This window comes from Poecile atricapillus, chromosome 7 (genome assembly GCF_030490865.1).
Source record: "Poecile atricapillus isolate bPoeAtr1 chromosome 7, bPoeAtr1.hap1, whole genome shotgun sequence".
NCBI classification, from domain to species: Eukaryota; Metazoa; Chordata; class Aves; order Passeriformes; family Paridae; genus Poecile; species Poecile atricapillus.
The window spans coordinates 24,030,969-24,049,626 of NC_081255.1; the positions used below are offsets into that span (position 1 = coordinate 24,030,969).

An 18,658-nucleotide genomic window follows, 5' to 3' on the forward strand; every position below is an offset into this window, starting at 1 on the left:
AAGTGGGAGCTATCCTCTGCCCAGTGCCTTAGTCCCAACCCCATCTGACCTCTGGAGTAGTGCAACCTCCAGGTGCTTCTAGCAGGTGCTGGAGAGCTGCCCCAGGGATGTGCAAGGCTCTGCCCCGGGGCATGCATGGCTGCCCTGTGGTCACTGGTCCTGGTGCATGGAGCTGTCTCACCCCCATCCCAGACAACCTGGGTGCCACTGACCCTGCTGAGAGCTGCTGCAGCTCCTGCTGCCTTTCAGGCTACCATGCCCCGAGCCTGTTGCTCCCATGCCCAGCTCTTCTGTAGCTGCTGTCTTGCAGTAACTCCTGCGTGCCCAACACCTGCAGGTGCTGCCTTGCCTGAGTGAGGGGCTGCCCCTGCTGGAAACACTCATTGTCCTCAGCACTCACTGTCAGTACAATTCCTCCTACTGCCCCACCCAAGGCTTCAGTCTGTGGTGGGAGGGGCTCCTGGTCTGGGCATCTCATGTTTTGCAAGGCCTTGGAGGGGCTGAGGCATTGCGATGGGAGCCTGGGTTTATGTGCTGCCCACTGTGGGCACTGGTGGCCCTGGCTGTGTGCCCTGCTCTGGGCTGCTGCCCACCCTGTGTCCCCTACACCTGCCTTCCAAGTGTAAGTGGCCGTCATCGATCCACCGTGACAGTGTCCTCTGAGTCACATTCTCGCCTGCAGGAGTAGAGGGCAAAGGCCAAGTTCTTAGTTTTCATAAAAAACTAATTAGACAACTGCCATCGAAAAAGGGTCAATAAAGCCGATCAGGTGCTGCACAGAGGGAACTGGTAAAACCCCTGTGACCTTTGCATGGAGCAAGTTGGCTGGACTGCCCCTGCCGTCTGGGAGCTGCCCACTCGGTGCTAGCTGGATATTGCATCCCCATTACCCAGTGGAACTCTGGCACAGGGCAGGTTCCTTGGGCACCTGAATGCAGTGCTGGTTCCTGCATGGCTGGGTATTGGTCCTGCACCCCACAGTGTTGCACTCATGCTGGCTCAGCTGGCCAGGGCAGAGCAGGTGCCCCAGGGCCCAGCAGAGCCACGCTGGCTCCATTCTGTAGCCAAGATGCTCCAAATGCAGTGGCAGCTATGTGGCTATGGTGTGCCACGCTACAAGGTGGGGTGACAGGTGCCAGTGGGATGTAGTGGTGGCTGTCAGCTGGCACTGGGCAGGAAACTGTGTGGGGTGCACCAATGGATAAGGTCCAGCTGTAATGGGCTGGTGGGATCCTCAGGGCAGGGCTGCCCTGGGGCACAGGCAAACCCGAGGTGGTGGTGGGGCTGCTGCCCACTCACAGTGCCCATGCTGGAGAGTGGGGCAGTGCTCCTGGCAGCAGGGAACCTTGACCACCCTTTCACAGCTAAAACCCTTGCCTTTTATGGGGAGCATGGACGTGCCATACCTCAGGGAGCCCCCTACTCCCATGTATCCAGGTGGCACTCCCCTGCCTCTGCCCCCCATACAAACTTGCACATGCATGGGCACAGCCTGGGCTCCTTTACCCCCAAACTTTATTCATGTGGCACATTTACAGCAAGGATTGGAATAACTAGACAATGAAAATGCTGGGGTTGCATTATCGGTTGGTTTAACTGGAACACCACACACCATGCAGTCATGTACCGCCAAGTTCAGTGCCTGTATTGCCCTTCTGGCTGCCGTCACCGGCTTCGCTCCAGGCCATGCATGCACGGGCCTGGGGCTGCAGCCTCCCTGCAGGTCAGTGCCCGGACGAGGGCTCCATTCAGCAGGGCCCTGGGGCTGGGTGACACTGAGAGGACGTGCGCCCTCAGCCCGCCCCACAGCTCCCCCCAACCGCCCTGGCCGGCCGGGAGCCCACCCAGCCGGGGATGTGCTCGGCAACTCTCTCAGGCAACAAGCCAGCTGCTGCTGAGCGTCCGCGGGGACCTGTGAGGGGCACAGCACGTGGGCACGTGAGGGGCTGAGCCTCAGCTCGGGAACCGAGGGAGGTTGGCAGGGAGCACACTCAGGGGTCTGGGGCAATTTGCAGCTCCCCTGCTCAGGTACCTGTGGGCCGGGGGCCAGCGCGCGCTGGCACGTCCACCACCGGACACGGACACGGTGCTGTGGCGGGCCTGTCCCCCATGGAGCTGGAATTGATCGGCGGGGACGAGGCAGGGCTGGGCATCCCACCCAGCCCCGCAAGAGGCACGAGCAGACGGAACGGGGAGGGGACGGGGCTCCATGCGGACACTGTCACCTCCCTCCTGCCGCCCGCCTGTCCGCTGGGCCCCTGCCTCACTGAAGGGAGCCCTCCGGGGCCCTGCAGCCCACGGTGGGGCTGCCAGGGGCTCTGCAGCGGAGAATACAGGCACTTCACCTCGAACATAAAGAGACGGATCGCGTTTGTCACATACAGGAGTCAGAGAGGGGTTAGTGTTGACTCAAAAAGGGGAAAAGGCGCTCAGGGAGAGGCGGGGGGAGCTGGCGGGGAGGGCGAGGGGCCGTCTCGACACGCTGAGCCTCCGTGAGTGCTGCCCGAGTGCAGGCACACACCGGCATCGCTGCAGCAGCCATCGAGGCCTGAAAACATAAAACCAGAGAAGAGAAAGAAGAAGGGAAGGTGGGTATGGCCCATGCCAGGGTGGAGATGGGGGATGCTCTGGCTACGGGGTGGGAGAGGGAGGACGGGGTGGGATATGGAGGGAGGGACGGAAATCAGGAGCCAAAGAAAAAGAACGAACTACAAGTCTAAAATGTGGTGCAAGCGCCCTACGCGGCTGTCCGCTAGCATGGCATAATGTCCGGAGCAGCCCAGAGAGGGAGTCACATCAGGTCTACACAGATTTGCCTTCCCATATATACAACCTCTACTGGAGTTAACAGCTGAAATTGAGATTTTTTTTGTGTCGGTTCCTCTGGCCTCGGTTGCCGGTTTTTTTTTAATGCTGGAGCCCGTCCTCCCCGCCTTGCCGGCACCGGGCACATGCAGCCCTTGCCTGGCTTGCCTTGGGGATCAAAAAGGTTTGGAGGTCTGCTTGAAGATGAAGCCTCTATGGGCCAGTGTCTTCATGATGTTGGCAATGTTCTTGCAGTCATCTAAGGAGAAAGCACAGAGATACTGGGTTAGAGGCATGATCCAAAGAGGAGTTGTTGGAGCAAGTTCTGAATCCCGCACTGGGCCTGTGTCCTCACCAGTCCAGGTACTCTGTCCCAAGGACCTTGCAGTGATGTGGCAAGATTGCAGAGCTCCCAGTCCCAGCACTGGCCACCTGCATCCCAGTATGACCCGGTGCTGCACTGAGATGGACCCATGCCCCGGACCTGAAGGTCGGAGTCATCCATGTTCCCACCAGAGCCAGCCCGTGGTGCCTCCCTATGCCCACCGACCAGAGTTTGACAAGTGGCAGGTGGCTGGGATGGCAAGCCACAGCCACTCCTGGTGCTGGGCTGTGGCAGAGCAGCAAGATGGGAAGGGGGAAGGCTCTTGTGTTATTTACCTGGGACTAAACTCAGGCACCGTTTGCTAAAATAGAAGCTGGGCTTAAATTGATTCCTAGTGTCTATATTTCATGTTGAAAATTGGCTTGTAAATCCATGTTTTGATCTATGAGGGCCGTCTCCTTAAGAAAAAGCAAGAGTAAATGTGTAATTTCTCCCTTGACAGCACACGGCGCAGAGGCGATCCTTCTTCCCGCTCCCCTCCGTTTCGGGACAGCTCCACTCGTTCCGATTACCACTCTTTCTTCCTCGCCCCACGCCTTGATGTCTCCATTTCATTACCGCCCGCCCATTTATCAAGCTGTTACCGTAAGGGTGACTTTGCCCACTTGCGTGTGGCAGCGGGGCCTGGCTGACATGGGGAGAGGGTGCCCCGGGAGGGGGGTGCAGGCAAGGCCCCCCTCTCCCTGCCGCTGCTGGATGGATGTTGTGGTGGAGGGAAGGCTGCATCATTACTGATGTGTAAATGATAAAGAAGCCTCCACATCCATCTCCCAACTGTAAATCCAGGGAGTGCTTTATAATCAAGCTACAGCGATAATAATGTGAAATTAGGTCTCTCTATCAACGGGAGGAGGCCTTTTAATCACAGCTTAAAGGGTGCAAACGCTGTTTATCATAATTGAACTGTATCCGGGCTAATTGTGGCCATATTTCACTGTCTAGGAGACAGCAGGCTGCCTGCTGACAGTGCCGCGTGCCGGATTGAGGGCCCCCCGCAGCCGGGCAGCGCTGTCCTGCTGCCAGGCATTGCCTCCAGGGATGGGGCTGCCCAGCCTCCTGGATGCTCCCTGCCCCACCAGCAGCGCTGCCCAGCCCCACCATGCCCAGTGACCTGCTGGCAAAGCCACCGCCTGTCCCCCAGCATCTGCCGGAGGTTCACAACTTTCCCCATGTGCAGCTTCCTGAGGGGCTGCTATGAGCTGCCAGAGACCCTCCTGGCTGATGGTTGGCAGTGGAAGAGGTAATGTCCCCATCAGTGCCACAAGCCTCTGAAGTGTCCCCAAGACCCTCTCGTGGCACACCTTCTTGTCATTTGTGTGCCAGACAGGGGACAGCAGCTGGACATGAGGACAGCCCAACAAAAGAGGGGGTCCCCAGCCCACTGGGTGGCACAGGGCAGAGGTGAGTCCATCTCTCTGTGCCTTCGTCCTCTCTTCTGCCCAAGGTGACACTGATGGCTGCATAAGGCCCCTGGAGGTGACAGGTGTCCTGCCCAGCCAAGCCTCAATGCCAGCTCCTGCTGCTGTCAGGTTGTTCCCGCTCAAACGATCCCCTCACTGTCCTTAGGATCACCTGCTCCATCTCATCCCCCAGACAATTGAGCACCCCTTGGAAAGCCCTCAGCCCTTGGAGCCAGCTGCCAGTGGGATCTAACAGGGTAATAGTGGCTTGAAAGCTGGGGAAATGGAGGTGAGAGGAATGCAACTGTCTGTGGCCAAAATACCCCCAGCCAGCCAGCCCTGGCCTGCTACCCCCGAAAAGTAACAGCAAAGCAAATCCTGGAGCTGTGGCAGGTGGGTTGCAAGACAAGTAAGCAGTTTGTGAAAGCACAGCCCCAGGTGTCCCACTGCCAACCTCACAGCCTGCAGCATTGCCCTGAGCTGAAGTGGGCACTGGGACTTGACTATTGCTTCATATTGCTGAGGGGGAACTGCACAGAGACTTGGGCAGCTGCCAGATGGGCAGTGAGACCCCATGCCACTTCCTGGGACTCCCAGGCTGGTCCCTGGGGACACCATCTGTGATGGCTGTCTGCTTCCTGCACCCCATCATCTGCCTCCCCAAAACCCCAGTGTGCTCTGTTGCCATGTGCCAGCACAGAGAGACACCCTGAAGTCTGAGCTGCTGCCCTGCACAACTGGTGGGATCCTGTTGGGTCAGTGTCACCCGCATGCCCATGCCAGCGCTGTCCTTGCTGTCCCAAACGATGCTATGGCCCCTGGCAGCGAGTGTGCCAAGCTCATCATACGTCATTTAGTGAGACTCATTCCAAATCAGCACTAAGGTAAACACGCTTATTATAATTATCCATGTAAAAAAAAATCAACAACAGCAGAACAACTTTCTAATATGCAATTACAGCCATCTATTGATTTTACAATGTAATCCGCTCCGATTGATTTAATAACACAATTATAGGCTGGCTCTCGGGATATTAGAGTGGGAGATTTTCATAAACTCCAAAGCAAAAAACTAAGCGGCTTTTAAAACAACACAGTCAGATGGCTGTTTGGGGAATTATTAACAATATGAAATCCTCTAAATCTGGCCGTCGTTACCTTGTGAAAGGAATTTCTATTACAAAAATGGCAATTGACAGCCTAAGAGAGCGCGACTGGGATTGCTCGGCTGCTTTTCAGTGCTTAATCCATCGCAAAGGTGACCACGGGGCAGGGGACAAGCAGAGTCTGAGGCTGACAGGAGGGTGCAGACAACCCTGACCACCCTATAGCCCCCACCCAGCCCAGCTCTCCCTGGGGAGCACATGGCTGTGGCTGGCATCAAGCTGGCACCAGGCTGGCACCCACCAACCTGTCCCATCTGGTGATCATACCTGGGGCCAGGGAGGCTGGCAGGTTGCAGAGCCCCCCAAATTGATCCCCATCCTGGCACACCTGATGTGTCCCAGCCCCAGACACCTCCAGGGGCCTGAGTGGTGCCCACCCGTGCCCCAAGGGTGATAGGGTGAATGAAGGTGGTCCCACGCTGATGGCCAGCACGGCTCTGCACAGGCGCGCACACGCGTGCGCGCCCCTGCTCTCCTCCCGCTCACTCCCTCAATGTATTCCTGACTTTATGGGCACATTTTTCTTGTCAAGCTGACAGGGTTGCTAAGTGGATTTCTCCCTGATATGCGGACGGATTATCACATTACTCCAATGTCCTACACAAACATATTACTTTATATTCAATAGCCCTAATGAATATAAACTGCTTTTTCTTTTTTTTGGGGTGGGGGGTAATCTATAGATTTTTAATGGGGGCACTATTAACTCCCTCCTCTTTAAAACAGACTTAGGTGCAGCCTCTGAGTAGAAAATCAATGGTGTTATTGTAGGAATATTGTATATTGATATTGTAATAATAAGATGCAATTGATTTAGGGGTGTTGTGCGGTGTGTGTGAAAGGGGTCAGCCTGGGGTTATCCTGCCTCACGCAAACAGAGCAGTGGCTGTGCCCTGCCTCCCTGCCCCTCACCTTGCTGTGCTGCCTCCGAGCATTGCCCCCATGTCCCTGTGCAGTGGCCCAGGATGGCTGGGGTTGAGCTTGCCCTGAGGTGCTGGGTTCTGGGGCTGGCTACCTCTGGGACCCTCCTTTGGCCCAGCTGCCAGTGCAGTGTGAGGTAATGTGACACCCCAGCCTCCACTCACCCTGGCTGGCTTAGCCCACCAGGTTTTAACCCTCCTGCCCTGTGTGTTTCAGCATTACCCACTGTGACACCACACTGTTTTGACACCCTCGTTTCAGCCCTCTCCACGTCCTGCCAAGCTCCTGCTGCAGTGACAGCCAAGGACGGCGACACGTGCACACACATGGGGCAGCAGGACGTTCTCCTAGTTGAGGCTGGAGTTTGTGGCTGTTCAGCATCCCTGGCTGCCTTGTCCTTGGAGGGGCACAGACATTCCCATTGCACTCCTCTGCTGAGATAGAGGCAGAAGGTCCCGAGCCCATGGCACTGGGCTGACGTCCTCCTGCCAGCCCCTGCATGGTGGCACTGCTGTGAACCCAGCATGAGATCAAGGATTCCATCAGCAGGAGTCTGTGCTGTTGGACTGGGCTGTCAGGAGCAGCAATGCTCACTCCAGGACAGCATCACCTGCACACCCAACCCAGGCACTGGGGAGAAGGGTAGGGGCTGGATCCCTGTGCATGCTGCCCTGCCAGCATTTCTCCCACCTCCCCACAGGATCAAACCACACAGACACCTCTACCACAGGGGCTGAGCGCTGCTGCAACTGCCGTGCACTGGGCTGAGACACTCCTGGAGCAAGGACGGAGCTTTTCCATTCCAGCAGCTGCCCCACTGGGCCGTGGGTGGTCAGGGACTGCAGGGCCCCCCCAAACGTGCTCATTTGGAGGCAACCCCAGCGCACCTGTGCTATGGCCGGGAAGACAGATCACCCCCGGCCCGAGCTGAGCAGGTCCATATTTAAACTGTCCCCATGCTTTATGGGCTGTACCAGAACTGATGCTCAGGCGCCGAGGGGCCATTTGTCAATGTTCTAATGGCAGATTACTGTTAATGAATAATATCACCGCTGCCTTTGTATAACAGCTCCCTGCAAAGCGGAAACAGGGCCGCCCGGCCACCGCCACCCGGAGCCTCCCCAGCGCCGCCCCCGGGTGACAGCAGGTGGCCTTGTGAGCGGCGGCAGCCACACGGACCTCCGAGATCTCACACAGTCTGCCACTGCTGCTGGTCCCCAGCAATCATGAATGGGAGAGCTGGGCGCTGTGTCCCCACAGTGGGCTGTACTGCTCCCTGTGAGCACAAATGTCACTGTCAGGGCAGGGAGTGACAGCATTTTCCCAGCACACAGAGCCAGGCTCTTGTGTCACTCACCCTGTCCACACTGGAGCTAGGAGGGAGTTTGTGTCTGATCTGAATCCATCCCCACCGTGACACACTGGGTAAGGTGGGGACACCAGGATGCCCGCCATAGTGGCGACAAGGACGTGTCAGAACCAAGTGCTCCCAGCTCCTAGGGATCCACAGGGACGCCAGGGATGGTCCTGCTGAGCTGCTCCCAAATTAATGGCCTCATAATCCTGCGCATGGGGCAAGGGGCTCTGTGTGCCCCACACAGCCGCCAGGTATATTAGGTGGAGCTGACAGCGACGTGCAGAATATTAAGAATAACTTACCTCATTATCTGCAATTACGTTACTGCCACACACCTCATTTCTTCATGAAGAAAAGAAAATTAGTTTTATATTGACTTCATCCCAGTGCCTCCCTGCCTGCCCCACCACAGAGCACCCGCAAAGGCTCTGAAGAGGGCTTGGACGCAATTCATACTCATCCTTCCTCAACCTGTGTCTGTCCCAGGGGGACAGGATGCTTGTCCCACTCCCTGCACACTGGGGTCAGCAAGACCTCCAAATCCAGTTTACCCCAGCAGGGACATTGAAGCAGGGAGGGCCCATCTCTGGCAGTTCCCAGAGGAAGTGCAGGAAGCGCAGAAAAAGGGATCCAGTCTTGGCCATCAACCTGCTGCTTGGGCACTTTCTTTCTCCCACCCAGGCTGGCCACTGTCACCCTGTGGGAGACAGGACGCTTCCTCCTGTCTTCTGCACTGGGATCCACTCTTCCCATCATGTACACACGATGCTGGCTCCCTCCCAGGGCTGAGCTGGGTGGCTGGGGCCTCTGCACGGCAGGACACCTGGCTGCTGAGACACCTTCCAGCCCCACAGGCTGCTGGATAGCCTGGCACAGGCGATGCCGTGTGGGCAGACCATGACAGCTGGGGCATCCCTGCTGGAGGCAATGGGCAGCAGGGGCTGGGCTGTCTTGCAGTGTTCCCAACAACTCCTGGAGCCCATGAGCCCAAAAGGGCTCCAGCAATATTGCTGGGCCAAGGGTGACACAGGGTGCACAAAGACCTCAGCTTGTCCTTCAGTCTCTCTGCCTGTCCCTGCACATCCAGCATCCCCTGGCTGGCAGCCTTCCCTGAGCAAACAAAGCGAATGCTGCCATCACCCCACTCCTGGCTGTGGCCACTCACCATCCAGGAGAGAAGGGGAGCGGCGTGCACAGCAATACAGGGAAAAAAGCCAATTTCATCTTTATTAGAAGGAGATTTCTCTTTTAGTAATAAGCACACTTCAAATAATTAGCGTGTTTTACGTAATAATGAAATTATGGAAATGCAGGCCACTTATTCAAACAAGTCACCATTACCATATTTTTAAATATTAGACTTAATTAGAGTTTATCACTTCAGAGAAGTACGAGGAGTGGAGATTTTTTTCCTTTACAAAAAAAATCCTCATAAAGTGTTTATTAAGAGCGGGTAAGAAGGGGATAATGATCTGTTTGGAAATTAAGGCAATCAAACATTTAATGCTCTGCACTCCTGTAGGCAAAAGCATTCAAATGAGTCAATTATACATCCATTATCCAGGCACGATTAAACAAGGCAGGACGGGGAATTTGTCCTCCGCATCATGCGATTGTCGCGAGGACTTATGTCCACTTAAAGGCAGCTAATAAAACACTAAACTTGGGAAGAAGAGGAAAAGAGGACTGAGCCAAGGAAAGAAAAGGAAAGAGAGGTGGCGGGTCAGCAGGACTGCAGAGGGGTGAGGGTGGGAGGTGGGTAAGGATGGAGCTGTGTCTAGATCCCAGCCCTTCATAAATCAAAGTAATTAAGTTAACATGAAAATCAACTTCACCATCCCGTTAAATTACAGCATTTGCATATTAGGACTCAAATGAAGTAGGTAGCAGGCAAGGGGGCTGGGAGGAGAGGAGGAAGTGGGGGAGTCAAGGGAGAAGGATGGGGAGGACCGTGCACCAAAAAGGGAACCATTTATTACGGTGAATAACTAATTTCAGAATTTATGGCGCTGGATTTTCGTTCCTGTGCCATTTATATTACAGAAGGAAATTAAGGGGCGGGCAGGAGGCTGGCTGGACATCTTTCTGCGTTATTGCTTGTCTGCCATTTGCAAATCATTATTAATTGTGGCCCGTGTCGCTGGTGCAGCAGGGCAGGGTGCCTGGACAGCCAGAGCAGACACACATATCTCTTCATCAGGACCCCAGCCGCTAGCCCTGGAGAGCCAATTACCCCTCCCTGATTGGTATCAGATAAGGAGGGAATTTTTACAAATTAGGGAATAAATAGAATTTCCACACGTGGAGCAGGGAGGGCTTGAGAGGCAGTAATGAAAAACGATACATCACCATCAGCCAGACAACCCTATTCATACGCCGATGCATTACACTCACTACTCATAATCCCACCGAGTGACAGACAAGCGCCGAGCCGGCCGAGCCGGAGGGGAGCACATCCCGACGGCCGGCCCGCTCCGGACTGTGGTCTCCAGCCAGCGGCACCCTTGTGGCAGGCCAGGGAGGTCCCCGTTCCACCAGCCCCATGGTGCAGCCTCTGCTGTGACCTCAAGGGCTGCACACAGCCTGCATGGCATCGCTCAGCTGTGCAGGCAGCGGGGACAGACGTCCTGGAACAGGAGCCATCCCTGCTCTGGAGCCCAGCAGGACAAGCCTCCAAACTCAGCCCCAAGTTTAGCGGTTAAAGTCATCCAGCTGAATCCAAGCCTCTAACCAGTCTCTCACATTCCTGTGGGCAAAGCACATCTTTCCCAAAATTATGCAGTTCAAACTTTGACCTGAAGAAGACTTCCCCCTCCCTTGCTGGCTCATGGCAGCATGCTGCTATTACAAGATCCCTACCTAATTTCTGAACTGTACTTGCCTTTTTGTACTCTTCAGTCCCCAAATCAGCCCCCATAGCTCTCAGCTTTGCTGCTCAGCCAGCCCTGGGTATCCCAGAGCAGTGAAATCCTTGTGTCACCTTGTGAGCAGCGCTGGGCTCAAAATGCCACAGGAGCAAAGGATGCACTCCTATATGGCTCTGCTCCATTCAGAATGGGCTCAGTATTGGATATCTCCATTTCCCTTCGGCTGCTGAGGCAGACCCAACTCCAACCCTTGCTCAGGGCAGACCCCAGAGCCACCAGCTGCCTGTGTCCCCTACACCAGCACACCCACTTCTAGACCGTGGCAGCTCCCTGTGACAGCACAGTCCTTTTCCTAGGTTTTGACAGTGCTGGATGACCCTGGGAAAACAGCAGGCATCCAGCTAACGGGGTCTGGCATGTGACTGGCCTCAGAAAGAGCAAATCCTGGAAGTGCAAGGACCCCGCTGACATTCGTGAGCCCAGTTTGCTCTGTGGTCCCCAGCGCCAGAGCCGTGCGCCTCTGCGCCTGTAATTAGCTCTCCCTTATGACAAGCACGTCACTAAACAAAATGCTCGGCAGATCAATCTTGCCTGTAAGTCACGCAGCCTTTAATTTATTCAGCATACAATGTCGCTCCACCGCTGGCTTCCTGTAATTTATACCGTACACTGTCGTGTATTATTTAACTCGTCTGAGTGTTTTACAGCTCCCCTCAAAGTCGCCATGCAAAATAAAGTCACGGCGGGGCATTGGCAAGGTGCAGGGAGGATGCAAACTGCCCTCTTGCTGATACAGGACCCCTGGCCTAGCTCAGGGAAAAGTTGCTGCAGAAGTTAGGGGCTCAGGACCCTCCTTGTGGGTGGGAATGAGAATATAAGATGGGATCCCCACAGGAGCCCAGTAAACTGCAGGTGATTCCTCAGAGAAGGAAAGAATGCTGGCAGAGGGGGAGAGGGCAGCAGGACTCTTGTCTGGACCTGAAAGCAGGAGGGAGTCCAAAATTGGGGTAAGGACTGGGGTGAGACTGGGCTGAGAGGTGGCCAGCAGCTGGTGCAGCTTCTCTGAGCAGCTCATCAATAGCTTGTCTTTGGCCGTGCAGCTGAATGGAAACAGTCAGTGATGTAGAGCTGGATATCCTCCGCAGGGAAGGTTAAAACCTCTGTTCAGTGTAAAGTTGCCATATCTAAGCACTTATGATCATGATATTTATGGCTAGTTTATTCCAGGCTGTTAAAGGCAGCAGTAGTTATCCACAGATAAAGGGAATTCGACTCCCTTGACACCTTTTCTCCCTGCAGTGAAGGCATGCCTGGCAGGAGCTGGGTGCTTGTGGTGCTGTAACTCATCTGATGGTCCCTGCCGAGGGCAGCACAGGAGCCTGACATGCAGATGCTTGGCATGGCAGGGATGGTGGCTTTGTATCTCCTGTGTGCGAGCTGTGGGCACAGACATGGGAGATACTGTCTCCCTGCCCCTGACACTGCTGCGGCCAGGTGGTCTCTGAGCTGCAGGGAGCAGTTTGGTTTGACCTACACCACTGCTGTTGGCTCTGTTCCACATCCATTTCCTGACACCCAGTCCCACCACTGGAATGGGGACCCTAATTAGGGAGAAATTTCAAGGTAGAGATGAGTGAGTTTATAAAGCTGAGTTTCTCCTGCCTGAGTGACATGAGATGTCAGAGAAAGAAAATGAAAGGCAAGAATGCAATTCCAGTGCTGCCAAGAGTGTGTCGCAAGTCCTAATGGAAAGTTCTCCTGCTCTTTAAAGCTTGGTCAGATGGCCTAGTTATTGCTTTAAAAGGACCAAGAATCAAACTGCGATGCTGCACTCGAAGCCTTCAAATAAAGCGAGCTGTGTTTCTGCAAGTCCAGCGAGGCAGAGGCAGGCGATTACACAGAGGAGGGCAGGTCTCTCTATCTTGGAGGGAGACCTGCCTATTTTTAAACATTAGCTCTAAATCAGCAGCTCACCTCTTTGTCTAACCCAAAACCTCTCTCGCCTTCTGGAGGAGAGATCAAACACCAGCCCTGCTGCCATTGTTTCTCTCCCAGCGAGATGGATGCGGGACTGTAATCTTCCCACAAAGCTGCATGCTTCAAAGGTAACAAAAGTGCTTATTAAAAGTCCTTGGGAAGTAATTTAATAACATCCCAAAAGGCTGGAAAAATCAGCGCTGGCAGCTCAAAATATAACCTGGCAAAGGAGATGGCCCTCTGTTCAACATGACAATCTGTAGGCAGCTGCACACAGGGCCAGGGTGTTTGGGCACACAGACCTGCTATATCCCTGGGCTGTGCCTGCTCTGCTGCTCTCTGGTCTCCTGACACGGAGACAGCCAGGTGAGCTGGGGCATGGGTCCCTCTGTGAGGCCATATGCGACAGTGTCCCCACCAAAGGCTTTGCTGGCCAGACATGTCCTCAGGTGGTGTGGACAGAGTGCACCTGTCTGCCCCGGCTCTGCTTGTTGAGCTGGAGAGCCCTGCACTGTCCCAGAGGAGGCAGGATTTCAGGCCTGCCCCTGGAACACAAAAAGCACGCCGTGGCTTTTCCAGCTATCTCAGCAGCTGCTGGAGCAGCAGCTTTGTGCAAAGCTTGCCCAGACTGCTGGGCTGGAGAGAGCCACCTGCAAAGTGGATGTGTGACGGTCCTTACCTGGTGCAGACGGGGATGACAGCCAGACCTGCAAAGCCATGTAAGAGAGCCGTGTGCTGTGTGAGACAGACCTGCACATCTCTGCAGGGGTGGGCGGCACACGTGTCTTCCCACGAGCGCATACGTGCAGCAGGCACGTGCTCGCAGCCACAGCAGCATGAGGGCTGTGCTCCTCTGTATCCCCCACAGCCAGTCCCTGCTCCTGACCTCAGGCAATGCACGGGACCCTGGGGCTGCATCCCAGCTGAATGGTGCAAGCTCCCGTGGAAAGGGGCAGGGGATGGAAATTAACGCTCCAGCCTCCGTCTCATCCTGCCCATTAGCGGGGCTGTTTTACTCCGGATCATTAAATATGTATATCTTATTACACGCCTTGTTACAGTATTGAGCTCTATTGACTGATAATAAATTCCAAGCATCATCCTGGTCATAAATTTATCTGGAGATGATGAAGACTCAATAATCTAGTCATGCAGATAATATGATAGGGCCTTAAAAAAGATCATTACATTATATGCCAAAATTAAAAGTGAAATACACTTTATTAACACTGTTTCCACACTTGGGGCCATTACTTGTTATATCCCCTCTTGCCCTCCCACCCACCTGCACACCATTCCTCAGGACAGCCAGAAAAGGCGAGACGAGGCAGAGCTGCCACAGTTCTACCCTAGCAGGAGCCTGGCAGAAGGGTATGAGGGGGGCAGGTGGCACAGGCAGGATGTCCCAGCTTGACTCCAAAGATGCTGGGTCCTGCTTGGTGCAGCACTGCTGCCCTGCCCATTGGGCTGTGGCTCCTGAGCATCCAGGTATTTCAACAAACCCCTACCTGATGGGGCCTGCGGGAGCTGACTGCAGTCACTGGGATAAAAGACAGCCTTGTACCCCACATTTAGAAGGAAAAAACAACTTTCTGTAGCTTCAGGTCTCGTGAGAAAGCTGCCCACCCACTGGAGTTAACCCAACAGCAGCTTCTCTCCCTCAGGCCTGGGCAAACTGCAGAGCCAAGACAGGGGTCCCCACTCCTGCCTGGCCATGCTGCAGTGTGGCACAGAGAGGTGCGGAGCAGAAATGGGGATGTGGGTGAAGTGGGTGACCCCTCTGAGAGAGGAGGGTGCCTGGGAGGCTCCCAGCACCCCAGTGCCAGTGTCATCGAGCTGTCCCTTGGTGAGATGGCGACAGCTGGGCAGCTCCCAACCACCTGTCCCAGGGCCTGGGGCTGGCCCCCTCCTTCCGCTGGCCTTCCAAAGACATTCCTCTCCTTTACTGAGAAGGTCACAGCCACTTAAACTCCTCTGATGAGGAGGCTCGTGCCCTCCTGCCTGGCAGGGCTGGCCTGGCCATGCTCCCGCCTGCAGATCAATGGCACACGGCAAGTTTAAAGCACCCCCACCCCAGCCCCCCTTCCTTCGGCCACCTTCCTCTCCAGACACGCAAGGTGACAAGCGCTGGGGGGCCCACGGATCAATGCTGCGACACGGATCGGCTGCTGAGAAAAACCAATTGCAGATCAGATGGAAACCGACTTCTTCTTGTATCTGCCCGGCTCTCTCAGGGATAGATTGGCTGGAGAAATCCGATGGTGAGAAGAGACAAAGGGGGAGGTGATGGGGAGAGGAGGAAAGGGCTGATAATGCTCCTGCCGCGGCTCTAATCTGTGACAGCCCGAGGATTTGCTGAAAACCATTATCACACTGCTCTCCCTTCTCTTGTCCCTGATAAAGCCTCGGCTAATCTGTTTGTTGCAGGTATTGAACAATGCATTTAGCGAAACAAGGGGTGTGTGTGCCCGCCGAGCACATTTTTTCCCCTGCACCTCCGGCCTCACTGAGAGGCGCTGGGGGAGCAGGGAGGGCAGGGATGGTTTTGGGCGCAGACTTGGTGTGGAGTGTGGGCTGAAGTGCCATGCCCGGCAGAGGGAAGCATCTCTGCTGTCTGCCCTTAGCGAGTTTTGGAAGCGTTTCTTTAGGCACTGCGTTCCACCTTTAAAACGCAGTCGCTGATGGCGATGAGCGAAGCCCTGGCGATGCAGCAGCGCCCTGACAATGCCAGCAGGAATCCCAGCGCAGCCAGCTGCGCTCCCAGGGGCACAGCAGCCCAGATGGGGACACACCGGGACTCTGTGCCCCGGGAACAGCTCCCGGGCCACTCATCTGCTGGAGTTTGGCTCGGCTAGCGCCTGCCCGTCCCAGTGCTGACCTCGTCCCCCTCTCTGTGAGAGGCGCTTTCTCCGGGGAGGAGAGATAATTCAGTGGCTGTGAAAGCCCAGACCTGGGGCTCCCGCAGCCGCCTGTTACAAACAGTTCTAGTGGAACATTAATTATAGTAATTTAGCCGTGGAACACTAACTGCAGCCAGTGCAATAGCATTCAGTACATTAGTGGCTATAACCCACTCCTTAAAAAAGACATTTGGTTACTGACAGCTGATAAAATGAGTTGTGAAGCATAACCAAAGGGAAAAAAAATATAACCAGAAGTGTGCTGGAAGCGAGTTGTGGGGTGGGAGGGTAGGGGCCAGCACTCCGCAGGGTACTGGGGTCACAGGAGGTGCAGGTGGAGGGGCAGGAGGTGTCGGGGGGCCGCAACAGGCACCCTCCTGCCCGGCACATGGCCCACGGGCCAGCGGGCTCCCCGTGCCTCGGGCAGGGCGAGGCGAGGCGGGGGCACGGCTGCGACTCGGCAGTATGTCAAACAGAAGGACATTTCCTTCTATCTCCCAGCCACCGCCCCAGGGCACAATCCACCTACATTCAATCTTTACTCCACTACACATGTTTCCTTTCCAGCCTCGGATTATTTTTTATCATCAAATTACTGTGGTGATAAGATGGAGTAGATGTGATAGCGAGCAGAGCGTCTGTCCTCCCCTCTTTCCCCTGCTTCCCGCAGCATTCCCCCTTCCTCCGCCACCCCCAGCCTCCTGCCCTGAGCAGCCAGGGTGGTATCCAAATGTCAGGGCGTGGGGAGAGACCCCCTCTGCAGCCGGCTTCGCTGGCTGGGACCAGCCTGTACCTGGTGGAGGCAGGCTGCAGGTGGCCATCAAGCTGTCTGGGAAAACTTGCCCTGTCGTGGTGTGGGGTCCTGCCAGCAGCCAGAGCTCAGCATCCACTCCCCACTGCTCTGCCACAGCACCCTGACTCCCTCAGAGCACCCAGTGCCCCAGCCTGGCACCACAGGTGTGACAGCACAGTGACACCAGCGAGGCAGCAGGGACACAGGAACCCTGGTGCAGGGCTGGCCAGGAAAAGTACAGCCATGCTGTTACTAGCCTGAGAAGTGCTGCAAGGCCCTGCCGTGATGAATCCTCCCCATCTCCTTGTTTACTCCAGTCTGCAACAAATGAGTCCCTGTCTGTCCAGGGATAGCTCATCTGGAGGAATGCTCTTTCAGACCTCTCCCTCTAATCCCTATTAATTTAAATAATGCTTGCCCACTCTTCTCAAACTATTTATTATTTATCAGGTTTGTTTATTTGTAGCTAACAGGTAGTGCTCAGCATGCGTCCCCGGCACAGGGACAGGGGCTGTTCATCACACTGGCTCCCCTGCCATCCACCATCCGTCAATTACTCCTGCTTCCTTTAATTAGTAATGAGGACTAATATCTCTGCCTGGGATGGTGGTTGAAGCGGAACTTCCCTCTGGTGGCATCCGAGCAGCGCAAGGGAGGGGATGAAAAATAAATAACTGTGCCAGGCTCTGGCTGCTGCTCCCGAACAAGTAGGGGTGCTCACCAAACCCACACACCCCTTCACAGAGAGGGTCTGGTTCTCTGTACACCAGAGGCTCCTACCCAGCAGGGCAGGAGAGGTGATGCCTGCCAGGTGCCGATCCACGGGTGCCCTTTCCTGCACAGCAGGGCCATCTCAAACCATGAGGGAGCCCCTGCCGAGTCCCAGATGCTGAACTCTGCATGGGTATCAGCAAGGGGAAGCCTAAATTAAATGCCTATTAGAGCCTCTGGCCTCGTCTGGCAGGCCCAGGGAGCTCTGTATCAGAACATGCCATCCAGAGGCAGCCTAATAGCGAAGGCAGCACATGATATAAATGGAGCCCCTTTGATTTATTGACTGGGAGAAGTTTTTACACGATAGCCCATTAAGACGGACGGCTCTGTTTACAGCCAGGCCATCTAGCTATAGGGACCCTGCACTGGATGGTGTGTTTTGCTATTGCTCTTCAGGCAGACATCTCATTAAGGGGAACAGCATATGGAGCTCTTTGGATCTATACTTCACGAGTCCTGAGGGACGCTTTTACCATTTTTAATAAGCGGGCAAGGTTAGCAAACCTGCAACGCAGTGACCTCCCCTCCCTGTGCGATGGATCTCCCTGAAACACAGAGAGCTGGACTCACTGGGTGCATGTGGGACTCCATAAATCACCTCCCCACTGCTGGCCAGGGAAACTGGCTGGGGGGATGGCAATGGGAATATGGAGAAGGCAACACCACAGCCAAAACAGGATGGCAGCCATGCATGGCTCAGCCAAATACACTGGTGGGCAGTGGTGTGGAGTGTGCCCCTGCCCACTGTGCTGGTCAGGTGATGGGCATCATGTGGGTGACTCAGCTGGCAAAGGTGCTTTAAGGAGAGAGCGTTAACATGATAGCCCACAGTGAAGGAAACAAAACCCCCAGCTAGATGCTGAGGAGGGATTATTCCATATTCAGTAACACGGTTGTTTAGGAGAACAAGTAATCTCTGACAAAGACCTCCGGCTCTTCTCCAATCTGATAAAGCCTTGCAGCCTACAGGCAAGCTGGTCCCTGCAGGGACTGCCACGGATGAATGCTGTGGGCTGGAGCTGCTAAGGAAGAAGGATGATCAGGAAGGCAGGCATGTGAGGCGAGCCACCGTGGGAAATGGTGGACATGCTGCAAACAGTGTACCCAGAACACTTTTCCAAAGCAGAAGGGCTTGTTCAAGGTTTGGGTGTTACTGCTCAGGCACCTCTTATAACCCCAGGGACAGTAGCACAGACACATGGCCTCAAGGCAGTGGTGACACAAGTTAGTATCAGAGCTCCCACTGTATCCTCCTGGCCTGGGTACATATCTGTGTGCCCACTCACTCCCCAACAACAGCTGCCTGGCTTTTG

At 55.2% G+C, this 18,658-nt stretch overlaps 1 protein-coding gene across 5 annotated transcripts in view; it reads right to left on the reverse strand.

Annotated features, from left to right (window-relative positions):
• Nucleotides 1–1,497: 1,497 nt before the first annotated feature.
• ERI3 (ERI1 exoribonuclease family member 3) overlaps nucleotides 1,498–18,658 on the reverse strand; it is a 130,505-nt gene continuing 113,344 nt past the window's right edge. For 3 of the 5 annotated variants that reach the window (XM_058843315.1, XM_058843316.1, XM_058843319.1), the window contains one exon: nucleotides 1,498–3,064. In XM_058843315.1, the coding sequence (XP_058699298.1) occupies nucleotides 2,982–3,064 (83 nt within the window). In that variant the 3' untranslated portion in view covers nucleotides 1,498–2,981. The remainder of the gene's footprint in view (nucleotides 3,065–18,658) is intronic. The other 2 variants (XR_009278036.1, XM_058843317.1) reach the window with 2 other exon arrangements.